Source organism: Geotrypetes seraphini, chromosome 6 (genome assembly GCF_902459505.1).
Source record: "Geotrypetes seraphini chromosome 6, aGeoSer1.1, whole genome shotgun sequence".
NCBI lineage: Eukaryota > Metazoa > Chordata > Amphibia > Gymnophiona > Dermophiidae > Geotrypetes > Geotrypetes seraphini.
In genome coordinates this window covers 13,462,564-13,489,644 of record NC_047089.1, presented here as the reverse complement: position 1 = coordinate 13,489,644, position 27,081 = coordinate 13,462,564, and the positions used below count along the sequence as shown (strand labels likewise).

Sequence of the window (27,081 nt, the reverse complement as noted above, 5' to 3'; positions counted from 1 at the left end):
AAGAAAGGTAGCAATCCATGAAAAGTAACCTTTCACTGCTCAAACCATGGTTTTATATAACATCTTATGATGTTCACCGCAAAATCAATTACATACACCGACGCTATTGTATGGCTAGATCATTTAATTCACCTTTTTAAGTCTTACCCTCGTAGAAAGACACTGACATTTTAATCTATTGGAGAAAAGCAATCAGAAGCTAAAAGGCTGTTGGCAGGACTGAAAATCTCAAGTTACATACCACTAGAATAGAATACCTCCAACATACACACGAGGGGGGGAGGGGGAACACACAGAAAACTATGTTGAATTATCGTATAATACTATTCTGTTTGGCATGTCTATGAGGGAAAAAAGTCAAATATCAACACTTAAACTATTATTAATCTTGACTGGGGTTGCTATTCAGCATATTACCAATAACTGGAAAAATTATACTAATCTTAATTATACATTTTGGTGGAATTCGGTATGCCATATTTTTAAGATGGAAAGAGCAATTGCAATACAGAAAGGGAACTATAATAATTTTATAAAGATCTGGGGGCCTTTGGAACGATATTGTAACGAGTAAACATCATTTTCCTTGGATGAATATATGTACACATTGGGGGGGAGTTTTTCTGGAAATTTCACTAAATTATATATGTTTGTATTATATTTATGATATAATTGATTATAATATTTGAAAGAAGGTGGGTGGGACGGGATATAATTTATGTTTTTATAATTATGAGAATTACAAGTGTTATTGTTGTTACTAATGATATATTCCTGTACGCTTGCTGTAAGTCTTCAAAATGAATAAAGAATTAAAACAAAAAAAACCAAAACAAAAACACCTATTCCCTACTAAACTTTTAGGAAGCTAGAAGAACCCTCAATACAAAAACAAGGCCTTAAGAACCATATACAACAATGTACATTAGTGGAACTTCCTGGACTATACTCCTAATTCATTTTTTCAATAGAAATTAATTCCACAAATAAGGCATTAAACACTTATGTGCAAAGTATGCGTGGAAGTGATTAGAATTAGAGAATGACAGGGGGGAAAAAAAATCTGTCCCCATCACTGCACCACCATCCCCTTCACCGCCCAGTCCCCCGTCCCCGCAGCATCCACCCTTCCCTCTCGCCACCTCACTGTCCTTCGGCACCCCTCGCGCGGTCTATGCATCTCCCTCCCTCTTACCTTCTCGGCGCGTTTTAAGGTTTCAGACTTGTTAAAAGCAGTCGCTTATGTGGGCGGAAGCTTCTCCTCCAACGCAACCAGAAGTTGCGTCAGATAAGCTTCTGCCCACACACGCACGTGACTACTGCACGTACACTCCAGCGGCTTTCATTAATTTTTTTTTTTAGATCAAGTCAATATGTAATGCTTCTGGAAAATCTTAGTACAAGCTCACATATATACCTTCAATGATAATTTGTACTGACCCTACTATATATGCCTATGTATATACATATACATGTATATTTATTTGTTTACTTATTTACTTGTTTGGAAAATTTATTTATTTATTTATTATTGTTTAGCTTGGTTTTGTTTTGCTTTGTATATACCACCCATGATTTGAATAGTAATATTGTTTTATTGTTGCTTTATCTTTGATATGTGTTTCTTGTATACCTTGTTAATTATCTTATAAAAATAAAAATATTTTGTGGGTGGGGAGGGAAACTGACCCAACCTTCAAACAAAACTAAAAAAACCCTACAGATCAACCTCAATTAACGACCTACCTGTTTAACGACTGCACGGATTTATGACCAGCTCTCCAACCAGGGGATGAAAATTTATTTTTCCAGGGCTCCAACAGAAGTGTACCTTTTTTTTTCTCTCCATTCAGCCACACTGCTCTGTCTCTTCAAAGGCCACCAGCAGCTCTCCCTACATGCTGCCGGTGGCTGACCCGGAAGCCTTCGGATGCAAAACGTGTCAGAAGTAGTGTGTTAAGGAGAGCTGCTGACAGCCTTTGATGAGACAGAAGTGCAGCTGAACAGAGAAACAAAAAAAGTACACTCCCCACAGGAGCCCTAGAAAGGGAGAGAAAGAAAGATGCTGCATGGGATGGGGGAGGGAAAGAAAGAAAGATGCTGCAAGGTCTGAGGGAGGGAAAGAAAGATGTTGCACAGGCTGGGGAGATGTGGGCAAGTACTATATTGTACTGGGAATGGATGAATAAGCGGCGGCTCCTTGCTTATTCACCAGTTTACTTCTAGTCCTAGGGACAGAGCTTGGTCGTTAAGTGATGAGTGTCTGTATAAAAAAATTAAACCAAATCAATTACCATATGTGATTTTTTTTGATGCTATATACAGAAATGCATTGCTAAACACTGAGATCAAAAGTTGTTGGCTTTTAGGACATGTTGTTCATGCACCTGGCCACTCCCAAGAGGGATCATTAGCAGAGTTAAAAGGCCTCTGCCCTGACCATCTAAACCAGGGGTGTACAACCTGCGGTCCGAGGGCCGCATGCGGCCCCATGAAGTATTTTGTGCGGCTCCGGTCAAGGGCGATGCAGCATTTTCCTCTGCTGCCCCCTAGGTGTTTTACCATCTTGCCGGCTCCCTCCTCTGTCTTGCTGCAGTGTTTGCACATTTGCTCAGCCCCAGAAACATTTTTTTCCAGCCAATGCAGTCCAGGGAAGCCAAAAGGTTGGACACCCCTGATCTAAACTATAAAATTTCTAGAACTTACTGGAGACAGCAAATTAGATTTACATCCATTCCCAGTCCAAATGGCACAAGGAGAGGGAGCTGATGGCAAAACATTATCTTGTAGGCTGCCTCGTGCCTTAAATTTTCAGCAAATTAAGTTGTTCAGGGATTCTCCTGGCTCTAAAGCTTCCAAAGATTAGACTCGGGAGAGTCTCTGGACATAGTGTACTTGGATTTCAGTAAAGCTTTTGACAGTGTCCCACACCGTAGACTATTAAACAAGATGAAATCGATGGGGTTAGGTGAGAAACTAACTGCATGGGTCAATGATTGGCTGAGTGGAAGACTTCAGAGGGTGATGGTCAACAGCACCCTCTCTGAGACTTCGGAGGTGACCAGCGGAGTGCCGCAAGGCTCAGTCCTGGGACCATCCCTTTTCAACATATTCATAAGGGACTTGACCCGAGGGCTTCAGGGTAAAGTAGCACTGTTTGCCGACGATGCCAAACTGTGTAATACAGTAAGCGAAAGCAACCTCAAGGATAGCATGACGCATGATCTGATCACGTTGGAAAACTGGTCCTCGATATGGCAGCTGGGCTTCAATGCTAAGAAGTGTAAGGTCATGCATCTCGGCAGCAGAAATCCATGCAGAACATACACCTTGAATGGAGAAACACTAGCTAGGACTTCAGAAGAACGGGACTTGGGAGTAATCATCAGTGCAGACATGAAGGCTGCCAAACAGGTAGAGAAGGCCTCATCCAAGGCAAGGCAAATGATGGGATGTATCAATAGAAGCTTCGTTAGCCGCAAACCTGAAGTCATAATGCCACTTTACAGAACCATGGTGACACCTCATCTGGAATACTGTGTGCAATTCTGGAAGCCACATTACCGTAAAGAAGTGCTTCGAGCTGAGTCGGTCCAGCGGATGGCCACTAGGATGGTCTCCGGACTCAAGGGTCTCTCATACGAAGAAAGACTGGGCAAATTGCAGCTCTATACTCTAGAAGAGCGCAGGGAAAGGGGTGACATGATAGAGACATTTAAGTACGTCACAGGTCGTGTCGAGGTGGAAAATGACATTCTTTCCCAAGGGACCCTCGGTCACAAGGGGGCACCCGCTCAAACTCAGGAGGGAAATTTGGTGGTGACACCAGGAAGTATTTCTTCACAGAAAGGGTGGTGGATCAGTGGAACAAACTTCCGGAGCAGGTGATCAGAGCCACCAGCGTGCTCGACTTTAAGAATAAATGGGACATCCACGTGGGATCCCTGCGAGGGTCAAGTTAAGGAGCTGGGTCATTAGCACTCAGACTTAATGGGGTGGGTCAGTAGAGTGGGCAGACTTGGTGGGCTGTAGCCCTTTTCTGCCGTCATCTTTCTATGTTTCTATCTCACTTGTTTACAAATAAAGTACAGTAAGCCAATACTTTAGTTTAAAAACATGCAGCATATAAACGAGAATGCATTTGTAACAAATTTGTTTTATCTATACTGTCCTTGAAAGATAGTAAAGCCAAGGCGCATGCTTCTTACCCATGTCGTAGAGCCAGCTTCACAAATCCTTTTCTGTTTTTTAAAGTGACAGAATTCTTCCCTGGTTTGCAATCCAGTGACTCGGCAGCTCCTCCAACAACAATCACCACAGCATTTCCAGTACCATTTCTAGAGAGGATGTAGTCGATACTGTCACGATTCACAGGACATATACCTAAATGTATGAAGAAGTGAAGCAATGAGTTATAGGTTAATGCAGTATGTAAAAAAAAAAAAAAAAAAAAAAAAGAGTCAAGAAGTCAAAAGGTGTTAAGCTGAGAGGCTGGGAAGGATGGATGATGCTTTCATGCACACATTAATCCACTTTTGATGTGTGAACCAGTTTTATTCTCTGGACCATGAGGCATGCTGTTCTGTCTACTAAAACATGAGTAGAACTGACGAGCTTTGAAGTCCTGTGCTTTGAATAATACACAATCGATCAGGGTAACAAGTTCAACCAGGTTTAAATGCTGAACTCGTATCACCCAGTTCATAGCTTAATATCAACCCCAATGCCAGTAGAGGCAGACTGAGTTAACGTATGTCGTATATATGACTGGGGTCTTCTTCCTTCCTGTGCCAGTGTGCCCTTCTTCCTCTCTTCCATGTCCCAGTGCGACTCATCATCCTTCCCTCCCGCTGTGCTGTGTCCCAAATTCATGCCTCCCTCAAGTGTTTACCTCATCTAGCTGGCTCCCTCCTCCCAGCTGCACTTCTGGCTGACCCGGAAGCCTTCCCTCTGAAGTCAGAAGGATGGCTCCTGGGACAGCCATGGTTGTGGCTTTGTGAAGACAAGTGTGACTGGGTGGAGGGAACTAGCCAGATGAGGTTTAAACACCTGCAGAAGGCAGGGAAGCACAAATTTGGGACACAGCACGGCAGGAAGGAAGGGAGAAAGAGGGTCACGTTGGAACACAGAAGGGAGGGAGCATGAACTTGAGACATAGCATGGAAGAATAGAGGAAGAGGGAAAGATGCTGAAGTGGAGAGGGAATGATGTGTACATGGGGAAATGAAGAGGTGAATTGTTGGGCATAGGGAAGGACAACAATATTTGACATGGTGGTGGGAGAGGTGTGAGGTAGAGATGCATGGGGAAGAGATGAGGGAGAAATGTTGGATGTAGTGATGAGAGGGAACAGTGGGATGAAAAAGGTGTAAATTAATGGTTGTAGATACAAGACTTTTTCGGATAAGACCCTTGCATTTCAAGCAGGTAAGCAGCAGTCTTGGTTGGGCAAATGTATCTGTCAAGCCATATCGTCCCACTGTACATTTCGGAAAGTAATTAAGATGACGTTGTTTTAATAGATTCATTTCCTAATGTGAATTATCATTAATGAATTGTATTTTAAGTAAAAGTTTGTATTGTATTTACGAATTAGTTTAAAAAGTACAAAATATTTCTTATTTTGCCGATTGTCCAGCCTTCTTCAGTGTAAACCACCTAGAAATTATCCGGTTATGGCGGTATAGAAGATTAACTACAGTACTTTATTTTGAGGACTATTTCTTTAATGTTTTATAGACTGTACTGTACAGGATCTGAGTAACATACAAATTCAGCTTAACTGTTTAAAAAAAGTAGAACTCGTTCTTAGCCCAGGACTGCTTGTATGCATTTAGGTCAGGGGTGCCCAACACGTCGATCGCGATCGACCGGTCGATCGGGAAGGCAACGCCAGTCGATCTCGTGTTGCCGTTCCAATCGGCCGGCCGATCAGCCTTCCTCTCCCCAAGGTTCCCCACCGGAATCTCCCCAAGGTTCCCCACGCACACTCATTCTTGCTGCGCCCTTCCTGCCCGACTGCATCTTCCGACTGGGGGAGGAAGTCACTTCCTTCGGGAGAAGGCGGGAGGGAGGTCTAGGGAAGTCACGACCCTTGAGAGCTGAGCGCCGGCTGCCCCTGGCGGAATTGACAAGCCAGACTGGAGAAAGGCGGTCGGGAGCAGGAGGTGCTCTGCCCAAAAATGCCGGAGCTGCTGCTGCTGCTCTGACGTCTTGAGCCTGAAAATGGGAAGTTGAGTGTTGTGCTAAAAAGAGACTGGAACGGCTCTCATGGAAGACTGGCTTTTTTTCTTTTCTTTTCCTCGGCCCTGGGGATCCAGAGATTTGGGCCTGCAGAAGCCTAACGCTGACCAGCATTCCTCTCCCCGACATCAATTCTTACATCGGAGAGGAATTTCTGGGCCAGCCAATCGCTGCCTGGCTGGCCCAGAACTTCCTCTCCGATGTAAGAATTGAAGGGGAGCAGAATGCTGGTCAGTGCAAGGCTTCTGCATGCAGAGCTTGGGGGGCGGTGGCTTGGAGGCCTGTTCCCCGGTGGCGACAGCAAACCTAGTGGCTTGGGGGAGGGAAGGGAGAAAGAAACAAAGGGGGCAAGCAGGGAGACAGAAAGAAAGTGGGCATGGAGAGAGAGAGAGAAAGAAAGAACAGGAGGCAGGGAGAAAGAAAGAAAAAGTTGGGGGAGAGAATGAGGTATGGAAGAGAGAAAGCATATAGGAGGCTGAAAGAAGGAGTGGGCTGAAATCAGAAGATGTCAGAAGAAGTGCAGCCAGAGTGAAGTGAGAAGAAGTCAGAAGAAGAAAGTGCAACCAGAGACTCATGAAATCATCAAACAAAAGTAGGAAAAATGATTTTATTTTCAATTTAGTGATCAAAATGTGTCTGTTTTGAGAATTTATATCTGCTGTCTATATTTTGCACTATGGCTCCCTTTTACTAAACCACAATAGCGGTTTTTAGCGCAGGGAGCCTATGAGCGTCGAGAGCAGCGTGGGGCATTCAGCGCAACTCCCTGCGCTAAAAACTGCTATGTGGTTTAATAAAAAGGGAGGTGGTATATTTGTCTATTTTTGTATGGTTGTTATTGAGATGACATTGCATAGAGTCATCTGCCTTGACCTCTTTGAAAAAAACCCGGAATATGAATGATAATTAACATTTTCTCTGCCTTTCAGTGTGCTTTGTGGGGGTTTTAAAATTTTTTTATTGTTGGTAGATCATTTTGACTTGGTCATTTTAAAAGTAGCTCGCAAGCCCAAAAAGTGTGGGCACCCCTGATTTAGGTTATAAACCAGAAATCTTATTGCTTGCGGTTGCTTCCTAAAATGTATCCAAAATCCCAGAGAAATGGCTCATTTACACCTAGTGAAGTCAATCAGCATGAAGGTAGAAGGCAAACAAAAAAGGGGCTTTTTGGTTAATTTATGTTGAATTGTGCCATTGGTGGTTATTTACAGGGAACTGACATTCCCTAAAAAACAAAACAAAAAACAAGAACACCAACCAACCCACATTGCACACCTATTTTAAAAAGGTTGAAAAGTTGCCCACGTGAGGTATTTCACAAGTACAATTCTGAACAGTACCCCTGCAGAAGATTTTGAAGAGGGTGGTGGATGACTGGACTGCCCTCCTGTGGCGGGGGAGACAAAAATGGGTAATATAATTAAGAATGTGCAAGACAAAACTAGTGATTTTTATGGAAAGAGAATGAAATCCAACAACTGAGCCATGCTGAATTGGCAAATCCGGTTGGGAAGTAAGGCCAGAGCCAAGAGAGACTTCTACAATCTGCTGTGAAAATGTCAGGGACAGCTCACGATGTAGGTATTTTTATCTTGTTGGGCAAACTGGATGGAACATTTAAGTCTTTGTCTGCCATGATCTATGTTACTTTGGCACTTTAAGAATGGACCACCATCTTGTTACCTACCGGTTGATCAAATAATTAAATTTAAATCTTTTAAATGTTTTTTAAAAACAGAGCCGAGCTCGGTTGTGTTGAGTGCAGCAGGTATTTCACTGCCCAAAGGCTTACAGTGTAGGTTAGCCTTTAAAAAAACAAGGCCCTGGGTAGTCTACAAAAACAAGCATGCAAACAGTGATGAGTGTTTCCAGCCAAACTAGAAGACCAAAACCACAGAAAAGCCTGCTAGATTAAATAAAGGTCAGCAAGTGTTAAGTGCACAGAAGACAATTGGATTTTTATTTTTTTTGCTGTTTTAAACAAGCTACCTCACATGCCCTAGTTTAGCAAGGCTATAAATACTGTGGGGGGGGGGGGGGAAGGAAGTGCATGCCATGAGAAAATCCTAAAAAAATTAGTCTGGTCACTGACAGATCCCCACTCAAGACAAACATCCTGGACTGTGTTCTGTTTTCTGTGGGGACTCAAAGAGTGTCTCAGTTTACAGCTTTTAACAAGACAGAGCTGCATTTAAAAAGTAACCTTTGACTGGTCGCTGGAGCCTTCCAATCTCTTAAGTGCAGTCAATGTGGGTCCAAGCCGTTTACAGCAGGATCTCTGGACCACAGTAAAGAACCCACGTGAGAATCTAGGCGGTGTGCCCACCCACAAACAGGTGGCCAAATGGTTTATGGTCACTGTATAATCTTAGGGCCTTCTAAGAGGCTCTAGTTTCACAATCAAGTCTTGTCAAATCGATGACAATTATGTTCCACTTGGAGACCTCAAAATTTGGTTTGATGTTTTTATCTAAACACGATGCCAATGCACTTTTAACACAATACTTCAGAAGACACCTGTTGGCATCTTTTAGGGATCTGAGCTATATAGAATGAAGACATAAGAGTCCTTTATAGCAGACAGTGACTTGCAACCTCCCCTCAAATATTAAAGACCTCAAACTCAGTGCAACATTACTTTTTCATGTAGAGAAAATTGCTGAACAGATTTACACCTTTCTTCTGCTCCTTTTCTATGGCCGACCCAAGTCTTTTTGAAGGTCCACATGCAAAACAAGATTTCAGGACCCATTAGATGGTTTGGTAAGAAGATTCTATATAGTGGCTGGGTTTGAGACTTGGGTGGTAGTGATGTACACGGGACTGGGATTTGGAGTAGAGAATTGACATGGGGACAAATTTTTCCACATCCCCACACAACTCAGTTTTCCCGTCCCATTCCTTATGCTCTACCTTAACTGCACAAGCCTCGAGCACGTATGATTTTAAAGTGTTTGAGGCTTGTGCAGATGGACAGAGCTTGCAGCAGAAATGGGGCAGGGATAGGAAAAGAATTCTGGGACAGGACAATGAGTTCCTGTGGGGACGGGGGAAAAAAAAAAATTGTCCCCATGTCACATTCTCTAATTTGGAGTTCCTAGCTTGGCACTATACCCAAACAGAAGGGGCAGAAATAGGAGGGAAGTGACACCAATGCAGACGAGCAGTCATGGTGTTATAAGCACTGCAAAACCCATCTACCTGTCCCCAATGCAAAACTAGAAAGCCTCCGTCTCAGGCTTTACCCTTACCCTGGTATCAAAGAATCTGCTATGCCAGGGGTAGGCAATGCCAGTCCTTGAGAGCCGGAGCCAGGTCAGGTTTTCAGGATATCCACAATAAATATGCATGAGATAGATTTGCATCTCAAGGAGGCAGTGCATGCAAATCCATTGTGGATATCCTGAAAACCTGACCTGGCTCCAGCTCTTGAGGACCGGAATTGCCTACCTCTGTGCTATGGTTATCCCATCTTTTCTTGGAATTGATTTTTGCATGTCATCTCCACCCAATATTTTTTTTAAAAAAATATATATGCTTGCGAGTGTTGAACCACCAAAAATAGAAGATGGGAAGCACTTAATCTCATAGCAAACTACCCATAATTCTTCAGTTTAGTAGCTGGTAAACTATAGTCTTTGGTTTCTTAGTCACCCTGACTGAGAGAGGCTGAGGCAGGCCAAAAGGGATCAGAGCAATCTGTATCCTTACCTCCTGACATCAAGTAGTCTCTAAGAACAGGTACTCTGAAATTCCCTGCCAACGTTGCAAGATGAGGTCTGATGCCAGGAAACTTCTTGGCAAACCCAGTGGCTTCAGTACCAAAGTTGCAAAATGCACCCAAACACATAATTCCATGAGGATGGTAACCAAAGATGTAATTCCTACTAGGAAGCAGGTTGTGCGTTTTAACCAACTGAAAAACAAAAAAAAGCATTGCGGCATTTTCAAGCTTATGTCCTTTTGATTAAAAAGATCACACATTTGAGTCCTGGGTGTCGTCTTGGATTCATCACTTACATTTCATGAACAGATAAATGCCTTTTAACAAGTTTTTTTAGTCTGCGCATGTTGAGGAAGGTCAGATCACTATTCCATCAAGAACATTTCTCAGTATTGGTACTATCCACTGGGCTTTCTCAGCTAGATTATTGTAGCTCAGTTTATCTGTGCATTAAGCAGACTTCAGTTAATACAGAATACTGCAGCTAAGCTCATTTTTGGGAAACAAGTGTGATCATGTTCCCCCTTTGTTGATAAAGCTTCACTGGCTCCCAGTTCGCTTTAGGATCCGGTTTAAATGCGCACGCATAATCTTCAAGCTTCTCTATGGAATATTTGATCTTTTATCCCCTTATGTTGGAATATCCTTAGACCAGGGTTGTCCAACCTTTCGGCTTCCCTGGGCCGCATTGGCCGAAAAAAAATTTTCTGGGGGCCGCACAAAAGCGCAAACTCTGCAGCAAGACAGAGGAGGGAACCGGCAAGATGGTAAACACCTTGGGGGCAGCACAGGAAAACACTGCATCGCTCTCGACCGGGGCCGCACAAAATACTTCACAGGGCCACATGCGGCCCTTGGGCCGCAGGTTGGACACCCTAGCCTTAGACTTTGCCATTTGAGAAACACATAAAGATATGTTAGCCTTCCCTTCCTTTAAGGCAGGGGTGTCAAAGTCCCTCCTCGAGGGCCGCAATCCAGTCGGGTTTTCAGGATTTCCCCAATGAATACGCATGAGATCTATTTGCATGCACTGCTTTCATTGTATGCTAATAGATCTCATGCATATTCATTGGGGAAATCCTGAAAACCCGACTGGATTGCGGCCCTCGAGGAGGGACTTTGACACCCCTGCTTTAAGGGAATTAAATCTGCTGGGAAGCTCAGTCGATCTTTTGTTTTCAAGTTTGTAGAGATCTGGAATGAACTTCCAGACTCTATTAGGCTTTTAGACCAGCTGCAATTTTGTAAATTCCTGAAAAACTTTTGTCGTTTTTGCAATTTTTAAATGGTTCAACTATAGCCTCAATGAAATAAGTTATTTTTCTTATGCTTTTATGTACTTTATGGTTTTAATTAGTTCTTTCTTCTCTTATGTTTTCTGCTATGTACTCTAGTCTTAATTATATGTAAACCGAGTTGAGTTCCACTGGCAGATGACCCGGTATATAAACCGAAGATTAGATTATATAAGACAACATGCAGTAAAACCTTGGATTGCAAGTAACTTGGTATGCAAGTGTTTTGCAAGACAAGCAAAACATTTTATTAAATTTTAACTTGATATACAAGCGATGTCTTGCAATACAAGTACATACAGTATACGTGTCGCATCACAACAGAGCTGATGACGCTGCAGGAGTGTAGTCTTATTTGTATGTTAAAATGTACAGCACTGCTTACACTTTTCAGCGCTTTAGAAATAATAAATAGTAGTAAATAGCAATAGTACTGTTCACATCACCACACTGACGCTGCGGGAGTGTAGCGACTGTTCTAAATGAGCGAGGTCTTGCAATACAAGTACGTATATAATTTTGTATTAAAGTTTTGGGGTTGTGGAACAAATCGTCTCTGAGTTTCCATTATTTCCTATGGGGGAAATTCGCTTTGATATACGAGTGCTTTGGATTACAAACATGCTTCTGGAACAAATTATGCTCGCAAACCCAAGATTTCACTGTATATGGTTGCTGAAAGCCCAAACCATCTTCAGACCCCGGGAGTTCTGGCAGGAGCTTCTTTCTACTGGTACTATGTGGCTGAAAGAGTCCAAGTTGTTCATTGCAGGAGCTCATTCACTGGCTTCGGGCTGGGAGAATGAGCTCCTGCTCTGGTTGCAGCAGGAGTGGCAAAAAAAAAGGATTTCAGAGGGCCAGAAAAATCCCAGGCACCAGAAGTCAATTTCTAGTTGCCATGGTAACCTGGGATTTCTCAAGCCACGGTCTATGAAAATCAACCCTCATAACATATGAACAATTCACAGTTTATCTAATGAATGGCATAATGCTTAACTATGACTGATCTTGTAGGGGGGAGGGTGTCAAAGAATGAAGCATAAGAGCCGTTTCACGCTGCGACTCCCACTCCTAGAAATCAGAAGTATAACATACCTCAACCATAACAATTCTTCATGCGTGAATATGACCTAATAGCACGACTCCAGCAAGAATACAAGATTTACTATGCTCAGCTGATATTTCAACACTCACTTAAGTACCCATGTCTTGTTCCATCATTCCCTCTGTGAGAAATTCCTTAACCCCCCATCTCTCGTTTGTTTTAAATTAGATTGTAAGCTCTATTGAGCAGGTTTCTCTTAAGCTTCCATGCCTGGCGTCATGATTGCAGCAGGTTTCCGGGTCTTGCCACATCCGTGTAGAAAGAACAGACGTTTCAGCCACGCTGTGGCTTTCTTCAGGGTAGCCCGAGGTCTGCAATGTCTTTATTTACAGTATAGTCGGTTCACGGACCTGATTGAGAACAGGGCAATCTGTGGGTTGAGAAATTTGAATTTTGGGCGGGAACGTTTGTTGGGCTGACCCGATTGAGAACAGGGACGTGTGTTGGTCATGAATTTGAATTTTGGCGGGAGAGTTCTATTGAGCAGGGATTGTCTATTACAGGGTTTTTCAACCGCTGTTCCGCGGCACACTAGTGTGCCGCGAGATGTTGCCTGGTGTGCCGCAGGGCCGCCATCAGGGCAGTACTACCAGTCCTGCATTCAGGGGCCTGGAGCTGACAGGGGGCCCGAGGCAGGGGCGCCAGTAGCTCGCCAAGGCAAAGTGAGTCGATCACCCAGGACTCACTTTGTCTTGGCGATCTAATCTATCGAGCCGATAAGTCTTCTTCTCCCCGACGTCAATTCTGCAGTCGGAGAGGAAGTTCGGGCCAGCCAATCGCTGCCTGGCTGGGCGGAACTTCCTCTCCGATTGCAGAATTGACATCAGGGAGAGCATGCGTCGGCGTCGGCTTTGGGGCCTGTTATCCATTGGTGGGTCCTGTTCCCCGATGGCAGTGGCTTGGGGAATGGCAGGGAGAAAGAAAGAAAGGGGGCAGGCAGGGAAACAGAAGGAAAGAAGAGAAACAGAAAAAAAGAAAGAAAGGTCAGGGAGAGAGGAAGAAAAAGTTGGGGGAGGGAATGAGGTGTGGAGGAGAGAAAGCATACAGGCTGATAGAAGGGAAGAAAGATTGGATGCACAGTCAGAAGAAGAAAGTGCAACCAGAAATCACCAGACAAGGTTGGAAAAATGATTTTATTTTAAATTTAGCAAAGTGGAAGCAGTATTACCACAGTTTTCAAAGGAATTTGCCCAAATAACTTAAGTTAACTGGGTAAATTCCCAGAGATGAAAACTTCCCTTCACTTACTATGCACAGTTCTGAATTTATATCTGCTGTCTATATTTTACAATATGGTCACCTTTTACTAAACTGCAATAGTGGTTTTTAGCGCAGGGAGCCTATGAGCGTCAAGAGCAGCGCTGGGCATTCAGCGCAGCTCCCTGCGCTAAAAACTGCTATTGTGGTTTAATAAAAAGGATGGAGGGTATATTTGTCTATTTTTGTATGCTATAAAAACCAAATACAGAGAGGGACTGAGAGCTGTTGACGAAGAGCTACGTGTGTGTCTTTCTTAGATTCCAGCCAGAATATCAGCTTTGTGTTCAGCCAAACAGGCCCAGGTTTCGCACTGAATAAAGTATTTTATAATTTTTCACTATTCTGTTTACTTAATATTTCATAATAAAGTAATTATAAAATACTTTCTTTGTGTTTATTTGATTCCTATTCAAGAGAATTACTTTATATATAGTCAATATAGGTACAGAGTTAAATTTTTTAACGTTTTCTAATGGTGGTGTGCCTCGTGATTTTTTTCATGAAACAAGTGTGCCTTTGCCCAAAAAAGGTTGAAAAACACTGGTCTATTACACATTAATGTACAGTGCAGTGCTACAGAAATCATTAGAAGTGTGTGGCCACGTACATGCTTATCTGCTCACTATCAACATGCACACTATTGATTTATTTCTGCCACTTGTGTGCCCTCTCCCAAATAAATGTTGGTAATTTACCAGGCAGAAATACAGTGGTACCTCAGTTTGCGAGTAATCCGGTTTGCGAGTTTTTTGCAAGACGACCCAAACTCAGCAAACTTGACTTGCAAACCGAGCACTGCCCCTATCAACGAGCACTTACAGGGGATTCCTCTTCCGGCCAGCCTTCCGCAGGTTGGAGGACCTCTGTCTGGGCCTGCGCGGCCGGGTGCTGTCCCTCCTGTGCATTGCGTGTGACGCGCACAGCGTCGATCAATCATCAGCGTTGTGCGTGTCATGCGTGGTGGGTGGGGCGGCGCTCGGCTGTGTGGGCTCAGGTGGGGCTCTCCAGCATGCGAGGGGCATCTGATGTGGAGGGCTGGCCGGCGGATGGAGGCAACCCTCTGAAGGCACTGCAAGGTTCTCCGGCGGCTGGCATCCCCCCCGAAGCGGCACTGTGGGGTCCTCGGCGGCTGGCATCCCCCCCCCCCCCGAAGCGGCACTGTCGGGTTCTTCTTCCGATGACGGATGGAGGAGGCAGACGGAGGAGACGGCGCTGCAGCACCCGGCCCCGACAGGTACAGACCCCGGGTTCTGGAACCAATCGTTGCTGTTGCCACTATTGTCTATGGGGAACTTTGTTTTGATAAACGAGCATTTTGGATTACGAGCATGCTCCTGGAACGGATTATGCTCGTAATCCGAGGTACCACTGTATGTACAAACCTTTAAGCATCTGTATTACCTGCTGTCCCAAAGTTGCTACCTTATTTCTCCTAAATCTAGCACATCTAATCTTCATGAAGGAAATACATCATCCTTTTCCTGTCGCAGGCTCACTTTTGTGGAATAGTACATTAGCAATAATTAGACTGTGTAAGAATGTTACAATTTAGGAAATTACTTTAAAATGCATTTCTTTAAAGCATTTGCCTGAAGTAAAAATTTGGGACAGTTAGACCACTCCAAAATAAGAGCTATTTCAGTAGGATACTTTTCATTAAAATTCTCTTCTGTATCACGATTGTTGTGTTCATTTTATTGCATGTATGTTTAAGCAGGTTATAAATAAAACCAGCTATCATAACTCAGGAATTAGTTTGTGTTCAGCTATTTGGGGCCATTCTAGAGCACAAGTTTTGACTACTACTATCTTCTTCAAAACTTCTACCTCTTGCAGATTTATTATCTGAATGGCAGTAAAGAGATAAGCAAATGTACCGGGATTAGATGGCTGACCCTAAGAAGCATCCACACCTAAGCTCTGCTCATTCTAGCCAGAGAATCTCAAGAGACAAAGTTCAAAGCAATGAATCCAGGCTCCTACCTGCAACATCAGCCTGGCCAAACTGACATCACTGCTGTGCACACACGGGAGATGGTTGGAAGACCAAAGTCTCTTTGCGTGTGCATGTTATCCAACTGGGGCTACAAGGAAAGAGACACCTGTCTCCCACTGGCATGGCGCCTACCTGCATAAAATCTTTAATGAGCAAGTCGTTCTGCATGGTAAGCATTTTCCACTGAATTTCCTTTTCAGCTCTTTGAAAATCTGGATTTTAAAATTGTATATAACCAACTACAAGCCTGAAAGTTGTGTTCAATTATGTATGCTGACCAGGAGGGGTTTATGAAGCACTCTTCTCAAATCCAGGCCAGAAAGGTTCAATAAAAGGTCTGGGGTGACCTAGTCAAAATTCCCTCAAACACTTTAGCCTGTCAACAAAAAGAGGCTCAGATCCTGCCCCTGTTACTGTACTTATAAAGCAGCCAAAAGTTTTAAGATATCATTAAAAGTCACGTTATATAGTCACCATAACAAACACAGAAACAGTCCTATCTCAGATGTTCTACACATGCTCTCATCTCTCATAACCCAGTTCCATTTGTATGCTAGTTCCACACTCCAGAAACACGTGGATGCTTAGCTTAACAGAACCGTGTTCGCAGGTGGAAGTACTCGCACAAAAAAAAAAAAAAGCATTAATTTAGCACATATCTTTGCCTTTTCAAGGGTATGAACCATACGAGTGTTCGTGAATTTTGTGCAGTCAGATGTATATGTGTAGTTTTGGAAGGGAAAGATGCAACGCTTTCTCTTTCTAAACTGGTGCACCTAACAGACGTACTTGCTTCACAAATTAGAGAAGGGGTGGGCAACCTCAGTCCTTGAAGGCCGCAATCCAGTCAAGACTTCAGGATTTCCCCAATGACTATGGATGAGATTTGCAGGCACTGCCCTCCATTGTATGCAAAAAGAGCAGTGGTATAGTGGGGGAGGAGGCGGGAGGCAGTCTGCCCAGGGTGCCTTATTGGTGAGGGCACCGGCACCCCTCCTCCTCTTCCTATTCCACCATACCTCTAGTTTAAGGGTGTCAAAATGTCTGCCTTCGAGGGCAGCAATCCAGTCAGGGTTTCAGGATTTCCCCAATGAATATGCATGAGATCTATTTGCACGCACTGCTTTCATTGTATGCTAATGGATCTCATGCATATTCATTGGGGAAATCCTGAAACCCTGACTGGATTGCGGCCCTTGGAGACAAGACATTTGACACCCCTGCTCTAGCCGAAGTTGTTTGCGGCAGTCAACATGCTCCATGCGACCCTGTCGACTCTCCCGCCGTCACTTCGGGGTGCCCCACACAGGAAGTGACATCAGGTGGAGGATTGATGGGGGTCATAAGGAGCACTTTGTTGACCGCTGTGAGCAACAGCTTCAACTAGAGGTATAGGGGAAGGGAAGGGGGGGGGCGCGCCTGGCAGGCAGAGTCAGAGGAACGAGACATGACACTGCCCCGGGTGCTTCTCATCCTCATTGTGCCACTGACAAAAAGATCTCATCCATATTCACGGGAGAAATTCTGAAAACCCAAACAGGTTGCAGCCCCCTGCCCAAAGACTAAGGTTGCCCACCACAGAACTACCTATAGATCTGCATCATAAACTAAGTTTTTGTCCACCTTCCCAAAATGATCAGGAGGTCGACTACATTTGTTACCTCGCAATAAGGGTCATGTATCTTTCCTTTTCTTAGATTTCCTTACACATCCAGGGTGGGTGAGTGGGGGGGAGGGAAATGTATTTTGAGGATTTAAATTACTTAATTGTAATATTGTAATCACATCATATGTCTTATTGTATTAATAATTGGGAGGAGGGTGGGAGAAAGATTGTTTTATGTATTACTTGTGTATTTAATAGTGGGTTTTATGCAGTGTTTTATGTTCAGTTAATTGTCTTGCACTGTCAAAGTTTGACAATCAAAGGGAAAAAAAAAAGGAGGTTGGTACACCTAGCCTAGTCTTATAGAGCATAGATTCTAAAATCATAGAACTATAGCGTTTATCCTGAAAAGGTTACAGCCATTTTCCATACTGTACAACTTTTGCCGTTCTTGCTGCCAGTGAATGCGACGCGCCTTCTGAAAAGACGTGCCGTCAAAAAAATTAAATGCGTGGGGATCAGTACTCACTCGTATGGGAAAGTAGTCTCTGTAGTACCTCCACACTGCCCAGTTACGAACCCACATAGACCTCCTTCCGCCTGTTTAAATATTAAGAGTCAAAGGATTACAGAAGAACATGCGCATGAAAACCAGACTGAGATTAGAAATTGTAACGCACATCTGATCTGCTTCTCATTCTAAGCACAACACACGAGAGGCACAATTATGGTACGAAGTCACTTTTGAACCGTTTTTAAAAGTACTAATTAAAATAGTTCCTAGTGTACTATCAAACAAAATCAGTCATGAGAGGAAGCATAGGACAGCCTTCGGCCCAACAAGTCTGCCCACTCAAATAACCCTCCCCCCTAAGTTCTTCTTTGAAGTGAGGCCACGTGTTGATCCCATTTGTTCTTAACCCTTTCAGGACCAAGGGACATATTTGTCCCATAACTTTAAAATCCTATAAATTTTGATTGGGATAGTCTACAGTTCTAAATTTGATATGTACGGATTCCATATGATACTGCCTTTATGTAAACAAACTGGTTCCGACATTCATTCATTAGCGTCGTTGCCAGATTGACGAGAAGATTCACTTGCCACACTGTCCATAAGCCAGAAGTGTGATTTTTTAAATAAAAATAATGATATTTCACAAAAAAAAAAAAATCAATTTTTTGGCATCTGCAAGCCCTTTTTACCATAAAAATGTCGTCAAAAACCACAAAAATTGGCCTACGATCCTTATGGTCCTGAAAGGGTTAAAGTCAGTCACGTTACTGGCCTCAACTACCTGACGTGGAAGATCATTCCAACGGTCAACCATCCTTTCGGTGAAGAAGTACTTTCCTAGTGTCACTATGAAATTTCTCGCGGATGCCCTCTTGTCGCCGTAGGGCAGGGATCTCAAAAGTCCCTCCTTGAGGGTTGCAATCCAGTCGGGTTTCCAGGATTTCCCCAATGAATATGCTTTGAAAGCAGTGCATGCACATAGATCTCATGCATATTCATTGGGGAAATCCTGAAAACCCGACTGGATTACGGTCCTCAAGGAGGGACTTTGGGACCCCCTGCCGTAGGGCATCCGCTAAAAATCTGGGGGCGGGTGGGCTGCGTTATATATTGCATGCAGAGGTTATGAACTACCGTACACCTACACATACGTCGGCTGAATCCTTTTTATACCTGCTCCCCAGCAGGTAAACGCATTTGGCTCTGATCTTAACGTAGGGATTACATTACATTAGTGATTTCTATTCTGCTATTACCTTGCAGTTCAAGGTGGATTACATAAGAACTATGATAATAAGAAGTACCGTATTTTCACGCATATAACGCGCGCGTTATACGCGTTTTTACCTACCGCGCATACCCCTCGCGCGTTATATGCGTGAGCGCGGTATACAAAAGTTTTAAAACATAGTTCCCACCCCGCCCGACGCCCGATTCACCCCCCCCAGCAGGACCGCTCGCACCCCCACCCCGAACGACCGCTCGCACGCGCTCCCACCCGCACCCACGATCGGAGCAAGAGGGAGCCCAAGCCCTCTTGCCCGGCCGACTCCCCGACGTCCGATACATCCCCCCCCCCCCGGCAGGACCACTCGCACCCCCACCCCGAACGACCGCTCGCACGCGCTCCCACCCGCACCCACGATCGGAGCAAGAGGGAGCCCAAGCCCTCTTGCCCGGCCGACTCCCCGACGTCCGATACATCCCCCCCCCCCGGCAGGACCACTCGCACCCCCACCCCGAACGACCGCTCGCACGCGCTCCCACCCGCACCCGCATCCACGATCGGAGCAAGAGGGAGCCCAAGCCCTCTTGCCCGGCCGACTCCCCGCGTCCGATACATCCCCCCCCCCGGCAGGACCACTCGCACCCCCACCCCGAAGGACCGCCGACTTCCCGACAATATCGGGCCAGAAGGGAGCCCAAACCCTCCTGGCCACGGCGACCCCCTAACCCCACCCCGCACTACATTACGGGCAGGAGGGATCCCAGGCCCTCCTGCCCTCGACGCAAACCCCCCCCCCCCCCAACGACCGCCCCCCCCCCAAGAACCTCCGACCGCCCCCCAGCCGACCCGCGATCCCCCTGGCGACCCCCACGACCCCCCCACCCCCCTTCCCCGTACCTTTGGTAGTTGGCCGGACAGACGGGAGCCAAACCCGCCTGTCCGGCAGGCAGCCAACGAAGGAATGAGGCCGGATTGGCCCATCCATCCTAAAGCTCCGCCTACTGGTGGGGCCTAAGGCGCGTGGGCCAATCAGAATAGGCCCTGGAGCCTTAAGTCCCACCTGGGGGCGCGGCCTGAGGCACATGGGCCCAACCCGACCATGTGCCTCAGGCCGCGCCCCCAGGTGGGACCTAAGGCTCCAGGGCCTATTCTGATTGGCCCACGCGCCTTAGGCCCCACCAGTAGGCGGAGCTTTAGGATGGATGGGCCAATCCGGCCTCATTCCTTCGTTGGCTGCCTGCCGGACAGGCGGGTTTGGCTCCCGTCTGTCCGGCCAACTACCAAAGGTACGGGGAAGGGGGGTGGGGGGGTCGTGGGGGTCGCCAGGGGGGTCGCGGGTCGGCTGGGGGAGCGGGCGGAGGTTCTTGGGGGGGACAGTCGTTGGAGGGAGGGGGGTTTGCGTCGAGGGTAGGAGGGCTTGGGATCCCTCCTGCCCGTAATGTAGTGCGGGGTGGGGTTAGGGGGTCGCCGTGGCCAGGAGGATTTGGGCTCCCTCCTGGCCCGATATTGTTGGGGAGTCGGCGGTCCTTCGGGGGGGAGGGATGTATCGGACGTCGGGGGGGGGGCATCAGGCTTTCAGGATGGGGACAGACCTTCAAGGGGGGACAGTGCACGGAAGTCAGGGGGGGTGAACGGAGAGTCGGAAAGTTAGGGCGGGCGAAAGGAGCGTCGGGCAGCATGCGCGGTATACCCGTGAGCGCGGTATACCAAAGTTTTTGTACATATCATCGTGATTTCTGCGCGCTATACCCGTGTGCGCGTTTTATACGGGTGCGCGTTATTTGCGTGAAAATACGGTACATAAGGAATAGTCTGAACATTTTCTAATTTGCTAAGGAGTGGATAGTTTGGGACATGTCTGGTTGTGTTATATTGGTTTTATGTATTTTTTGAAGAGTAGGATGTAGCATTTGTACACCAAACTTTCAAAAATGACTCCCAGTAACTCTGCTTTTCTACCTTATGACTCTGACTCCTATGATAAACAGTAAAAAAAAAAAAATTTACAAAACATAGGATATTTTTTTTAGAACTACAAACATATTTGAAGTTAGACACCCTCCCTCCCCCCAAAAAAAATCCCCAAAACTATTCTGATTCCAGTATCAAAAATCAACTTTAATTCCACCCAAGATTGCTCCCAACAATCCACGGCCCTGCTTTGTCTCTAGCGGTATTCAAATCCAAGCTAAAAAGCTCTTGTCTGAAGCCGCTTTCAACTCTTAATTCCCACTCATTGTAGATACCTTTCAGTGTTCCCGCTAAGCTGCGCTGGGGTGCGCTGACGCACAAAATATTACCTCGCAGCGCACAAGTTTCTCGTCACAGCGCACACAGTGTAGAGCACAGTTCTTCAACCGCCGGTCCGCAAACAAAATCTTGCCGGTCCGCGAAGGATTCGGTCCCCGCCGCAACGAAAGGCCGGCGTCAGCTGACTTGCAACTTCCTGTTGCAGTCGCTGTGCCGGGACTCCTGCCTTCGCCGGGACTCCTGCCTTCCACCGCGTTTGCCTCCTGCCTTGTCTCCGCACCTCCAGACCAGCAGCGGCAGCTGTGTATGCTTTTAACTTCGGCACAGAGCTGCCCCTAATCAATAGTTTAGCGCGGTTTCATAAGGCAGCCTCGGGGCCTTTGCTAGGCCGGCCCACATCGCATCATCGAAGCGGGCCGGCTATCAAAGGCCCCGAGGCTGCCTCATGAAACCGCGCTAAACTATTGATTAGGGGCAGCTCTGTGCCGAAGTTAAAAGCATACAGAGCTGCCGCTGCTGGTCTGAACTCTTGGGCCGCTGAAGGAGGGCAAAAAGCAGCTGTCCTGGAGGTTTCCCTTCCTCTCGCCTTTACAGGTTCCTTTTTTCCACCTTTTTTTTTTTCCTTCAAACGGCAACGGGCCCCAGCATCGACATCAATCAAGTAAGTTCCACTGTCAATCAAGCGGTTCTGCTCGGCCAAAGCTTCCCCTGTGACTTGAGCCACCCTCAGGGGAACGAAAGTGACCCACAAAGGTGAGGGGAAGGGGGGCAGATGATGGAAGTTGGGGGGGGGGGGAGAGAGAGAGAGAGAAGGGGCAGATGATGGAATGGAGGAGATGAGAGAGAGAGAGAAGGGGACAGATGATGGAAGTGAGAAGAAGGGAGAGAGAGCAGAAGGCAGATGGATGTCAGTTGAGAAGGGAGAGCAGATGCTGAATGGAAGTGGGGAAAGAACACATACTGGATGGAAGGAGGAGATAAATAAAGGGGGAAGAAAATAGTAAGATAATGGAGGGGTGAGGGAAAGGGGTGACAAGCTGTGTGTAGACACAGTGAAAAGAGGGAAACGGGACTAAATAGTAAGAAAGAATTTAATTTAGATGGAGGCAGAAAATAGAGAAGGAAGACCAGAGAAGAAAAGGGAAGAGAGAGCAGAGAATGATCAGATCTGAGTGGAGGAAATGAGAAGAGAGATATGCTAAAAACCACAGGGGGGAGGGAAGGATAGAGATGCCAGACCATGAGGGGAACAGAAGGAAGATGATGGATGCTAGACCAAATTGGGGGGGGGGGGCAGGAGGAGAGATGGCAGGGAAAGACAGACAGTGAATGGAAGGGGCAGATGCTGGACTGAAGAGACAGAGAAGGTTATCATGCTGCTGTACCGGGCCATGGTACGCCCTCACCTGGAGTACTGCGTCCAGCACTGGTACTTTAAGAAGGACACGGTACTACTCGAAAGGATCCAGAGAAGAGCAACTAAAATGGTTAAGGGGCTGGAGGAGTTGCCGTACAGCGAAAGATTAGAGAAACTGGGCCTCTTCTCCCTTGAGCAGAGGAGATTGAGAGGGGACATGATAGAAACATTCAAGGTACTGAAGGGAATAGACTTAGTAGCTAAGGCAGGGAGAACGAGAGGGCACTCTCTAAAGTTGAAAGGGGATAGATTCCATACAAACGTAAGGAAGTTCTGTGGTAGAAAGCAACATATTTATTTGGCTCATAACTTGCTGGCGTCCGATATTTTTAGCTCACAGTGAAAAAAGTTTGCTCACAACACCCGCCCGCTTAGAGGGAACACTGATAACCACTGTATCATTCCTTCTACCAGAAAGTCCAACTCTGAGATATCTGTCTGTATATTAAATATTATTAAGTACAGCGCTGCATACGCCTTTCAGCACTATAAAAAAGTTTTAAGTCATAGTAAATCCCAAGACATGGAGCAGAAACTGACAGACGCCTATGTCTTCACAGAAAACTCAAAATAGGTGAATACGTCCATTTGAACTTAAGATAAGCCATTATAAAAAAAAAGTTACATTCCTCAGTTAACATTAGCAGAACATCTCTTTCAGATCAATAACCAATTATTCCTAATGGTTCACACTTAGACATGGCTTAGTACATCTTTTGATGCCTGTGCTTAGAAGGGGGAAAGCACGAGGCAAAGAGTGGTTTGTGTAATCACTAAGGAAGTTATCAAATTTATTCCAGTGCAAAGATGTTTCAGTAGAAAAACACTTATGACATTTGCGTTTAGAATAAAGGCATATCAAGTTTCAAGTTTGAGGCTTGACAAACTTGAAGCGTTATCGTACAAAAACTTAAAATTTAAGTAAAACAGGGAAATGAAAATACCAACCACAAGATACTACTGACGAGACATGGTACAAAAGGGAAATGAGTGGGATTACATTTAAAAATAAAGAGAGGGAAATGGCAAGAATGAAAGGGAGAAGGGGAGTGTCTGGAATATGCCTTTTGTCCTAGTCTCGTATGCGTTTGACCCTATATCTAAATCTCATAGGCATCTTTAAAGAAAAAAGTTTTAAGGCTGGAGTTGAAGCTATTGGAGTTGTTTCCTGTCGCAAGGCAATAGGGAGGGCGTTCCATAATGTGGGTGCAACGGCTGAATAAATAGTCTTGCGTGTTGTATTGTAGAATAATTGTCAGAGGGGACTGTTAAGAGGATATTGTTGTGATGATCACAAAGTTTCATATGGGATCAAGAGTCTGTCAATAAACGAGGGTGCACGAATTCCACCCAAGTACTTTGACTGCAGATGTGCATGTATGCACAAATTCCCACCCCAAGTACTTTGACTGCAGATGTGCATGTATGCACAAATTCCCACCCCAAGTACTTTGACTGCAGATGTGCATGTATGCACAAATTCCCACCCCAAGTACTTTGACTGCAGATGTGCATGTATGCACAAATTCCCACCCCAAGTACTTTGACTGCAGATGTGCATGTATGCACAAATTCCCACCCCAAGTACTTTGACTGCAGATGTGCATGTATGCACAAATTCCCACCCCAAGTACTTTGACTGCAGATGTGCATGTATGCACAAATTCCCACCCCAAGTACTTTGACTGCAGATGTGCATGTATGCACAAATTCCCACCCCAAGTACTTTGACTGCAGATGTGCATGTATGCACAAATTCCCACCCCAAGTACTTTGACTGCAGATGTGCATGTATGCACAAATTCCCACCCCAAGTACTTTGACTGCAGATGTGCATGTATGCACAAATTCCCACCCCAAGTACTTTGACTGCAGATGTGCATGTATGCACAAATTCCCACCCCAAGTACTTTGACTGCAGATGTGCATGTATGCACAAATTCCCACCCCAAGTACTTTGACTGCAGATGTGCATGTATGCACAAATTCCCACCCCAAGTACTTTGACTGCAGATGTGCATGTATGCACAAATTCCCCCCCAAGTACTTTGACTGCAGATGTGCATGTATGCACGAATTCCCCCCCAAGTACTTTGACTGCAGATGTGCATGTATGCACAAATTCCCCCCCCAAGTACTTTGACTGCAGATGTGCATGTATGCACAAATTCCCCCCCCAAGTACTTTGACTGCAGATGTGCATGTATGCACAAATTCCACCCCAAGTACTTTGAATGCAGATGTGCATATTTTACAAAGTATGTATTTTCCAGGTAGATCTGAGTGGGACACATGCATGTAACCTAAACCACCTTTATGGCCGACTCGTGTGTTCATGTAACTGAAAAACTGACTCCAAAGTATACGGTGTATATACCATATACCTCCACACCTCAATCATTCAAATTTTTCAAGGCCATTCAATCCTCGGCGAGGCCACCTCCCCACTCAATGTATATTCATAGTGGGTGGCTTTACACCTCAAATCGTTATTGGATCCTTTATACTTCTATGTCTTTCATTTTATAAGGAAACAAGAAAATTAACGGAACATTTAAAATAAAATGAAAGACATAGAAGTATAAAGGATCCAATAACGATTTGAGGTGTAAAGCCACCCACTATGAATATACATTGAGTGGGGAGGTGGCCTCGCCGAGGATTGAATGGCCTTGAAAAATTTGAATGATTGAGGTGTGGAGGTATATGGTATATACACCGTATACTTTGGAGTCAGTGAGATAATAGCCCCTTTCATTAAGGCTGTATTACATTATATGCCGTTTGAGTTAATAAAATCATGTAACTGAATAAGCACATTTCACCTATTATACTAGTAGTCTATAAAGGTAAGTAGGTGCCCGTTTTCCTGCATGGAGTAAAGGCCTAAATATAAGTTCGTTATATAGAATTTCCCCTGTCAAGGTTTACCAATAAGAATCCAATTTTTAGTTGATGGGCGAGCAAAAGGGCGAAGCTAGTGCACACCGAATGATCAAGCAAGTGTAAATACCTGCTTTATATTTGCAAGAAAAGTGTAAAAAAAAAAAATGGGCTTCTAAAGAAAGTGTTTAAAAAAAAAAGTAGGGTGTATAGGAGGAGAGGACAAAGCAAGGGTCTAAAGAAATACAGATGGGGAAAAAATCTCTTTACAGCTGTTTACTCAGAGAAGAGCTGACAAGGCAGATATGGGAAGTAATACTCTTAAAATCTGGTCAGGAGATCAGAGTTTCTAATACAGGATAGAGGTTATTTACAGGCTAAATATCTCGTAGGTATCAAGGTCACTGCATTCAGACATGGGAATGATCATCAAGCAACTGAATGAAGCCATGGAAAACGGGGAAGCATGGCGAGGACTGGTCTCTAGAGTATCCGAGGGTCAGACATGACTGAATGAATAGTAGTGCAGTGCTCCCCTGGTCATTCACGGTCGCAGTCATTCGCGGTATTTTCCGACCGCGAATGACCGGGCAGGAGAGAGCAGCCGGAGAGGCAGGAAAGTGAAGGAAATTACTTGCGGTATACTCCGACTGACTCTTCCTGCACTAAAGTTGGACATCGCCAATCAGGAGCTGCTTTGACATGCAGCTCCTGATTGGTTGAGGCCCGACTTCAGTGCAGGAAGAGGAAGAGGAGTGACTTCCTTCAACTTGCCGGCACTCCGGCTGCCCTCTCCTGCCTCCCCAGCTAAATACCATATTCGCGGTTTTTCAACATTCGCAGGGGTTCCTGTACAATCAGAAAGATTCCCACTGCAGCACCTTGCGATTGAGCAAGTCACTTAACCCTCCACTGTGCCACAGGTGCAAGATATCTAAACCTGTATATAATATGTAAACTACCGATTGTGACCACAGAGAGGCAGTATATCGAATCTCATCCCCCTTTCCAAATATAGTTTCAAACTCAACTGGCTCAAGACCAAACCAGGTAGAAATAGACCCCGGCAATGCTTTTTTTTTTTTTAGAAGTATGACCTTAGACTGTTAATGGCTTAATTTTTGCACTTTATATGAAAGATAATAAAAAGGCATGCGCCTATTGCCTCCCTGATGCAGAATTTGAGGGGAAAAGGAGGGACGTATATCACCCTTTTTGTGGCTTTGGCATTTTCAAAGCTTACGTTCAAAGCAGTAGGCATTGGAGAATTAAGTGACTTGCCCAGGGTTACATGGAGCAGTGCCGGGATTTGATCTCGCAACCTCTGGGTACAGAGGCAGCAGCTCTAATCAGTGAGCCACACAGGCTAAAATGTCGACAAGGAAACAAACCTAACCTTTTGTTGGAGTATTCCAGTCGAACACCAGCCACGCAAGGTAGAGTGCTGCAATCAGCCAACAGTCCGTGCAAAATACGTACAAAAGAATTATCGTGGAAGTGATACCTGTGGTGGGGAGAGAAGCTCTATTAGAAGTCTAATATAGTAAACAGAGGTCG

At 45.2% G+C, this 27,081-nt stretch overlaps 1 protein-coding gene across 1 annotated transcript in view; it reads right to left on the bottom strand.

The window, feature by feature from the left end:
* The window catches only part of DGAT2 (diacylglycerol O-acyltransferase 2), a 59,948-nt gene that overhangs the window by 8,164 nt on the left and 24,703 nt on the right, over positions 1-27,081 (bottom strand). The window contains exons 3-6 of the mRNA XM_033950127.1: positions 26,921-27,028; positions 17,759-17,829; positions 9,955-10,159; positions 4,209-4,383 (exon numbers count right to left, since the gene is read on the bottom strand). Coding sequence (XP_033806018.1) covers positions 4,209-4,383; positions 9,955-10,159; positions 17,759-17,829; positions 26,921-27,028 — 559 coding nt within the window. The remainder of the gene's footprint in view (positions 1-4,208; positions 4,384-9,954; positions 10,160-17,758; positions 17,830-26,920; positions 27,029-27,081) is intronic.